The following is a 9,655-nucleotide window of genomic DNA, read 5'->3' as shown; positions in this document are numbered from 1 at the left end:
TAAACTACACAATTTTTATAATAGCTCCATAATAGCAACCTTTCGGTGAAAGCAAATACGTAAGGCCAAGTAGGAAGGATTATATCTCAGCATTCAGATGCATTAGATTGAATATTTTTAAGAGCAAAAATAATAGGTTTACTCATATATATCCAGCTTAAGTGATAAGTGTCTTTCTTTACCTTTTCTTTCACATAGGCTATTAAAATTTAATTCATATTTTAAATTTAGCTAAACTAACATTGTTCAACACTAAAAAATACTCCAAGCTTAGCAGATTAAGTAGTTAAGAAGGCTTAAATTAACACACGCTAATTGAAATGAGAATATCAATATCTAACTCATCGTGAACTGAAGCCATTATAGAAATTGAAAATTTTCTTATACCAACCAAATTACGATTTACTATTCTACTATCGTAATTGTCTTACAGTAGTGCAATTTGATACCTTTGAAATTAGATATACTTGCTCTTAGTAAATAATCAGTTTAATATCGATTAACTGCGATAAAAAGAAGAATGAGTCATAGATAGTTGTATAATCAAATTTGTTAAAATTCGATATAGTTTTAACATGAAATACATTAAACTTTATTATCCACTCTATAGTACATTGAATAATTAATAGCTATTTTCTGCCTTTACGAGAAATAAAGACAGGGTAATCTTGTTAATATCCTTTCCATAAAGTCTTGACTATTTATCTAGTCTTTAATAATATTTCACTGTCCAGTGCATTAATTTCAGTCTTCGTTCTACGGATTATTAATAAAAATCGTATTAACAGATAATCACGTCATTAAACCCAAACATTAATTATAATTATCGAATTAATAGTTGGTAATACATCATTTACTAATACAAAATGGTGTTTCACCATAATTCACTTTATCGATATATCGTTAAGGTAACCTTATGATAAATATTATACGTACATCATTTCTACAGATCGATAGTTTGCTTGCTATATTGAGCCTATGTGGAGAAAAATAATAAGACAATAGGCATTGAGTTATGTTATAAGAGCCAAATTGCACTTCTGAGCTTTATCTGGATCATTAAAGCCAAGCGATTACTATCATCATTTATATATTATTGGAATGCAATTATGTCGTAAGTAAGAAATTATCTACAGTATACTATTTATTAGCTCGCAAGCATTTTACTCAACTTATGTCAATTGCTGAGATAATAATACGATAAATATAAACAAAATTTTTTTTTAAATACATCCTATCGTCGGTTATCGTAGCATAATTATGTATTATGTACTACTGTTTCTTGTTAGAACAAAAAATTTTTCTGCTTTCATGCATAGTAATCATAGTTTAAAAGGTACAGCTATTGCTTTTTTCTCTCCTATATTTTGCCATGAATATACTAACAATAACCGCGAAATAGATAAATATATCGTAATCAGATTATGGAGTCATATATGTAAATTAAGATATCTTCTAAGCTACAGAAAAATCCTATACAAGTATATTTACCATTTCAACGGTTTCATATGCACCAGTATGTCTCGGTTGGCTTTCATTCGTTGTTAGAGGTACTGTTGAGCCACTTAAAGCTGCTGAATTTTCATCTCCTAACTGAGCACTTAAAGGACGTTGTGGTGATGGCGGTGAATCAGAATTAGGTAATAAACTTCGTCGTCTTCCGGTGTTTTCATACCTTGCTTTACTGTTGGGCCTGTACATGAGTAATCAATAAATTAACTAGAATTTACACATTTAGGGGCTAAAATATCATATAAATTAATTTAAGAAAGATAAATTGAATCCTATAAAGCACTATAATGACTACGATAATTAACTAGTCTTACTGTGTTGCCAGTTTGTAGTAATAAACGAATGAGATAGCCAAAGCTATAAGAACTATGCAACCTCCACAGGCAGTTAATACCACAATTCCGCCTTCTACATTGAAATAATGAAATGATCATATTATGGTAGCCTTCGGAGCATAAATTTATATTTGATACTAGCTTTTATAAATCCCTCCAACTTATAGCTTAACTATGACAGCATTCAGATATCAATCTTGATAAACCCGGTTAATGCATGATCATGCTAAAACTATAGTATATATTTAATTACTTTAAAGAAGATCTCACAAAGTAAATTGATGGGTAAACTTTATTTGTCTTATTTACTGTTTGATGTCCTCTCTTTATCAGATAGATAATTTCAAACCATAACAAGCCTTAACATAGTAACATAATTATGCTAGAATTATGCATTTTAAACTATCGTACATTGTTATCATTGCTCTTTATCATCTTAAGCAAATAGCTATGTTCAATTTGATTTATGCTTCATAGAAGATAAATATTGTTATTATAAACTACGACTCAAATATGATATTTTTTGCGCTATATGTTAGGATGAATTTTATTTAGAATGAGTCATCAATTTTACTGATGATATAGAATTATACAAATTAATGACGACAAAATTATCTACAGTCAATACACTATTTATTAAATAATAGCAACAATACACTAGTATGCTAAACCTTAAAATAAATACCTGATACCTAGCTACTATATATTTAATTAATACTGATTGCAAATATTCTAACTCAAACAGGCATACGCGAAAATAAACCTTCCGAATTTACTACGATCCATGTAGACGGGTACATCTATAAATTTATCAACTTACCGGTTAAAAATTGGCACTGCTTTCCTTTGAACAAGAAACTGCATCTAAACATATTCATAAATAAAGTATTAAAGCTATTTATACATACAGTGTTCATTTTAAGTTAATATTCACAGAGGATATATACTCATCAGTATGCAAGCCCCTGATTTTCACTTAGATGTATGAGTGCACTATTTTAATAGCTAAGACAACATACCTACAAACCACCTTACGATTGATAGTTAGACATGTTGCTCCATTTCTACAATTATTAAAATCTCGGCATAGATCGGGTTCTACATAAGAAAAATAGTTCGCGTAATGAACTTTCTGTGTTATATGGTATAAAATGAGAATTTAAACTCAGATCTGAATAAACGAAAAGGAAATAAAATGCTCAAACTATTTGTTAAAGAGAATTAATAATTCTTGTCGATAACTTAAAAAATGTAAGCAAAAGAGCAAAGTAAGAAATGTACAGTATACTCATACACAAGCGTATAATAACGTACCAATGCAACCATTATTGGTATTGTTTGCGTAATAATTCGCCCGACATTCACAAACAAATTTTCCCACCAGGTCAATGCAAGTTGAAATAGTTGAGTTACATGTGTTAATTTCAGAATTTTCACATTCATTAGCATCTAAAAAAACATAAATATATTTTGTTAATATTTGAAAACTACTAATACCTTGCATAATTATTTATGCTTTGAAGTAAAATATTTTATGAGATATCTATCTACAGTATTATTATTCTCTTGGAAAGTAGTAATATTTGATACTGGTATAGTCAGACTAACTGACAGCATATTACTATAAAAATAGGCTAACCGTTTAAGACGTTTAATTCGATAAAGATTACCTGTAATAGGTGCAATATTAATCGCTTATTATGAAAAGATGAATGATACTACAAACGTAGACTACATAAGAAATTAACATCATTAAATAAAATTTATAACTACGTTATAATTGCAAGTTGAAACCACCGATATTAATCAAATAGAAAAACAATAACTACTAAGTGATTGTAACTTGTAGGTTTTTCAAGTAATCAATAATTTCTATAATAGCATTATTTAAATTTAATACAGTAAATTATGAGATATTAATATAAAGTTGAAAAATTATTTGTATCTAAATTAAGTATGATAGTTGCAAATAGATTTACCGCTAAATGAAAAAGTAATTGCGGTTAGTGGTCCAACATCTCGAATTTTTTCTTTCAGTACTTTACTAAGGAAGTCCGGCTGAAGATAATCGCTTCCATTCTTCATGACAAGCAGATAACGCAGAAGAAGATTATTAGGATCTCTTTTCCTAAGGTATTAATTTGATAAAGCATATCGTAAGGTATTGGAAAAGAAATAGATATCCTATCATTCTATAAGATCTATATCTATAAAATTTTTATAAGTTCTAATTTAATTCTTATCTAAACTGCATCATTTCTACTACTGTCTCTCTGTATGTTACTGCTACTTATTTACGTTTATACCCATACATAGAGTAAAACTAACTCGATTTACCCAATAGAAGTGAGATCGATCGCATGATAACGACCCTTTGTAGTTGAATTTGTATTGAGTACTTGCTGAATCTATTATATTCCAAGTAAATTAATTAAAGTTTATATACTTACTTTCATTGTTAATCTGCAATTATTGTGATTAGATAATAAAAAGGTTATATGGATACAGAAAGCAGTAATATTAACATTTACTTATAAGATAGCAAGATGTCAACTTAATAGTAAATGATTTATGGTATATTTGAATCATTTGGGGGACATCTTCTAGTTGTGATATTTTACTTACCATATCTTTCAGTATAGAAAATAGTTGAGTTACATTAGAATTACTGATGGGGGTATAAGATGGACCGTACGCATTCTTAAAGCCAATTTCTCCATTATATGTCAGTCCGACTGAAATTATAATTGAATTCATAATTATTTGGCCCGTCGTGAGTATGACATATTTCATGTACGTAGCTAATACTTTACTTTAATAGCCCGAAAATAGAATAGATCAATTTTACTTGAACTGTCGCTTAATGAAATTGAAGATTCATTATAATATCACTATTTACTCAATTAACATGAAGATAAGGCATTGATATACTGTAAATGCTTACTATTCTTATTAATAGTATCTATCTTTAATAACATGCCATGGATATTTATATCTGTTAGCGAGATGAAGATTGATTCTACTTGATAAAATTAAATATTAGGATTTATGATATTATCATCGCTTTTTCCTCTATAATGGCCAAACATTAAAATGAACGTCTCATTTATAGTTAATGAACTTTCTAACTCGTGGAATGATCGAATTTTAATAAGTTATCATGATAGTAATACTGTTTTCCAAAATGAAAGTATCATAGCTCGATTTATCAACGTAGGTAAAAGAAATATTCTCAATCCCTGCACATGTCATTCCCTGACATTTCTTAAATGTATAATTTAATTTTCTACAACTTGTGCAGCGGCATCTTTCTTAATATTATGAAATGGAAATATTTTTTGAAAGTTTTAACTTAACGTACTCGTATAAAGTAACTACGCACAAAAATTGCAAATTAATCGATTTAGATGTCTTTTCCGACAACTATGTATTATTTAAAGATTGCAAACAACTATTTAATAGCTCAGATTGATTACAAATATGAATACTTTATCGATTAGTAAAGGAAAAGTTGCTACTGCTTTCTTGAACCTTTTTGAATCATTAACTTCTCTGGATATATAGTTACAATTTAAATCAAAACACTAAGATAATGATTTATTTTCCTTGATAGAACTAGTCAAGATGCTTTATATTCCCTTTACGTCAAACTAATCCAGTAATGTTTAATATGATAATGTTTGTTCTCATTCACATATCTTTTCATAATATAAAGTATCTTCTATATGATAATAGGGAACTGAGAAATTAGCTAAAATAATTACAGAAAAATGGAGCTATCTACAGTAATTGTCATTTTTTCCATCGTGTTCATATCGATATTTATTACCATTTCTGACATTATAAGTGACTAAAAATCTTGTCATTAGAAATAGTTTATTTTAATTCTAGCTATCGATTATGTGTCGCTTTCAATAAAAAAAAATAAACGTTAATGAATCTTTAAGCTATATCAATGCTAATACTAGAGCAGCATCCGTATTATTTAGTCAAAATTTATGTCGCATATTAAAAGTGGGATTACTTTGATCTATCGGTCTCTTTCTTATAGATAAAATTTCTTCCAGTTTATAACTATAACTTACGTAAGCACGAACTGTCCGTTTTCACCGTTAGGTGGTTTCCTACCGTTGAAGATAGATAATAACCGAATTTGCATTGGCAAAAGTAGCTTGTACTAGTATTGGAACATGTAGCCTTGACTCCACAGGCATTAGGATTAGTAATGCATTTATTTTCTAATTGGGGCAAGAGATAAAATATGCGTAGATCGTCAGTAAATTCTATAACAATATAAATAGTCCTTAAACTGTTACTTAGATGCTGTATACAGAATTGTAAACTAAAAAAGGATTCAAATTATTGATTCTTGTTCTACCTGTACATGTAATCCCGTCTCCATAATATCCTAGGCTAGATTCACATTCGCATCTTTCATTTCCTCCCGAGCCTTGGCAGGTAGCATTCGCATGGCATTGACCATTACAAGGTATCCTAGTGGCTAAAATAGAGAAATGGTGCAAAAATAGATCAGTATCAGCAAATAAGTCATAGGAAAGAATTGATAGGAAAAATAGATGATCTAGGGCAGACTAGCAATCATGATCTTATTTCCAATAGGAAATGTGTTAACTTATAAAGCTATATATGGTCTTATGTTAATATTCAAGATATTGATGGACTTGGAAGAAAACGATTTTAAGGTAAGTAATTCAAATTCATTATAAAACTGCAATAAACTTGCTATAATCTAGCGCTACTACACAAATATTATAGATCCCATCATCCCTTAGCAATGCTACGAATAACTTTTCCTTATTACTCAGAACTATTCATCACAGCGAACTGCTATAATCAAATATAACTATAAGTATAAGCGCGATGTGAATCGTCCGATAATAATACCTTAAACAACTTAATGCCCCTATTTTCAGAGCGATCCCTCTCTCTCAAAAGAACGTAGCAAAACCGCTTTAACATACCAATAGTATCACCGCCATCTTCTCATAGTGATGCTGTGAATGGCGTTTCTTGTTACTCAGACTTATTCCTCTCAAAAATCACAGCAAGACTGTTATAACATAGCTTAACTTTACTTTACAAGCTGTTGCTTTTTCACTGTATTGCTATGAACAACTTGACATTCTCTATTACTAAAAATTATTTATTCTTCTCTAAAACTAAATCTAGGCTATATATAATAAACCATTACTAACAACTATATCCACTTATCGCATACACTATTATTGTTATAAATAGGATATCTCCTTGTATGTGATCTGCTTTTAAACTACTTTAAGTCTATTTTAACGTAGTATGTTGCAGATTCAGCAATGTAGCTGCTCTCTTTCATAGTAATGCTAAGAACAAGTTAGCATTTCCTGCTATATGATTAACATTCCCTTATACATCACAACTGCTCAAAGATTTCAATCTTCAATCTTCTTTAAAACTGCTTCAAGACTGCTATAGAATAGCTTCGTTAGCAATATCGCTGCTGTCTTTCGTAGCAATGCTAGGAACAAGTTAGCATTTTCTATTACATGATTTAATATTCTTTATTCCCCGTAACGATTTAGTTTTCTTTTTAAACTACTTCAAGGTTACTATAGTATAGCGTATTGCTGTATTAGCAATGTAGCTGCTGTCTTTCATAGCAATGCTAGGAACAAGTTAACATTTCCCATAACACAATTTAGTATTGCTTTTTCCTCACAACGATTCAATCTTCTTTTAAAAGCTACTTCAAGACTACTATGGCATAGGATAATATTGTATTAGCAATGTAGCTGCTGTCTTTCATAACAATGCTGAAAACAAGTGCTATTACTGTTAAAATTGTTCCTTTCTTTCTAAAATATAGCACAGTTGCGATAAAATTGAAGTATAATTGCTACCTTTCCATAAAAATACTATGAACAACTTCACGTCCTATGTTACTCAGACTTATTTTATTTCTTTTTAACAACGGAATTACTATAACGTAGCATGACTAATAAATAGTACAGTTACTGTCTTTTCATAGTAATATAATAAACGATTAAACCTCTTACTCAGAATTATTCACTATAGCTGATTTTACTAACTTGCTGCAGGTGTTGGTTGTGTTGTTGGAATTGTAGTTACGACAGTTGTTGAGGCAATAGTTTCTGTTGTATGCGTATAAGTAAGAAGTGTTAGTAGAAAAAGATCAATTCAAGCATAGCTCTTAACAGCAAGATAATTTCATTAGTAGAATCTATAACTTACCGATAGTAACACTACTGGCTTGAATTACTGCTCCTTCAATTAGTCAGTAATGACAAAAGACAAGAATCATGGTTATTATTGTGGATTAAAAGGATCAACATCCAATAAATGTCCGAGATACTAACCTTTAGTTGCAGTAGTCATGATATCTGATGAAAATTCGCTCGCTATGGTAGAATAATCAAAACGATGGATAGCTACAATTAATGGTGAGAAGACATTAGTCAGAAAGAAAATCTTTCAATTTTAATACGCGTTTACAACCAATTAGAACTGCTCAGGTTTATTATACCACGGTGGATAAAAATTTTCCATTTCATGGTGAGATATAGACAGGAAGATTTTTAGATCATAAAATTCGCATTTTATAAAATATAACAGTGCATATAGGAGAAGTAACTTATTTTACCTATGCTATTTCTCAAAGTAGGTGAGACGTTTTACTGAGGTAGAAAGCAAAGAAAGAAATGAATTTTATAGACGACAATCTATCTCATCTCTACCATCTGGAAGACAGATGGACGCTTTGCTGATGTATAAGGTGAACTGAGTAAAATGAAACGATCTTCGGAAAAGACTATCTACCTCATCTCTATACTATCTGGAATAGAGATTGATGCTTTGCCGAAGGATAAGGAGAACAGAGGAAAACGAAATGATCTTAGGAAAAGGCAGCAATCTACCTCGTTTCTACTACCTGGAATTGAGATAGTTGCGTTGCTGAAGTAAGGTATAATGCAAATAGAGTAAAATGAAATGATCTTAGAAAAAGACAATCAACTACATCTATACTATTCCTAAATGTAGGTAGATGTTCTGCTTTAGTTTGGCATAGATAAAGTAAGATGAAGTTACTCTTAAAAGAGGAAACAATCTATTAAGAGGAAAACGACCAGTTAGAACAATCAGAATATGCTAAAGAGGTATTGAAGGCAAGTTGAAAAATCTTTTTTCGTAAATAGTACAATCTACTACGTCAATAGTATTCCTAAGCATAGATGGATATTCAAGACTAGGAGCAATAAAGTGGAATGAAATTTTTCTTAAAAGAGGAGACAACCAACTAAAGAAAAAACTATAAATAAACCAATAAAATTGAAAGATATTCAAAAACCAATAAAAAGAAGATTAAGGAACCATTTTCATTCTAGTTAGCACCTCAGATAAATGCTAATCCTGTATGCCATCATGATCTTATCCGTCTAAATGCAGTTAAAGCATTCATGACAAACTTACATATTAACGAAGATGTTAAAGTTTCATCAGCAGACATCAACATGATTTGAGAAGGTTCTGCGGCTGCTGTCAATGATGATTGACTTCGAGTCATGATTAATAATAAGACAACGGCAAAACAACCGATAAAATTGATCCGTAAACAAGATTGAGTAGCCATTAATAAAGATCTTGAATAGAGTACCACAGTATTGAATTATAATCCAAGCCAATGGAATAGATAATTATGGATAGAGTTCGAATTAAGATATAAATTTAATTCTGTAAGTTGTTGATTGATAATAGAGACAGTTCTGAATCAAAATTTAATTGAGAGGCTAGTA

The 9,655-nt window shown here is 30.1% G+C and overlaps 1 protein-coding gene across 1 annotated transcript; it reads right to left on the bottom strand.

Moving 5' to 3' along the window:
• Nucleotides 1-943: 943 nt before the first annotated feature.
• Nucleotides 944-9,426, bottom strand: TRIADDRAFT_53731 (uncharacterized protein; the record flags this gene model as incomplete). Its single annotated transcript, XM_002109531.1, has 15 exons — nucleotides 944-976; nucleotides 1,492-1,693; nucleotides 1,827-1,920; nucleotides 2,668-2,711; nucleotides 2,867-2,945; nucleotides 3,162-3,296; nucleotides 3,827-3,975; nucleotides 4,185-4,255; nucleotides 4,473-4,582; nucleotides 5,933-6,130; nucleotides 6,226-6,348; nucleotides 7,934-7,996; nucleotides 8,097-8,129; nucleotides 8,222-8,293; nucleotides 9,333-9,426. 15 exons carry the CDS (start codon nucleotides 9,424-9,426, stop codon nucleotides 944-946), a joined length of 1,500 nt encoding a protein of 499 aa, XP_002109567.1.
• Between the last annotated feature and the right edge of the window lie 229 nt (nucleotides 9,427-9,655).

The sequence above is a fragment of the Trichoplax adhaerens genome, genomic scaffold, assembly GCF_000150275.1.
Source record: "Trichoplax adhaerens TRIADscaffold_2 genomic scaffold, whole genome shotgun sequence".
In the NCBI taxonomy this organism is placed as follows: Eukaryota; Metazoa; Placozoa; class Uniplacotomia; order Trichoplacea; family Trichoplacidae; genus Trichoplax; species Trichoplax adhaerens.
Note: the sequence above shows the minus strand (reverse complement) of the source record. Positions and strands in the feature narration are given on the sequence as shown.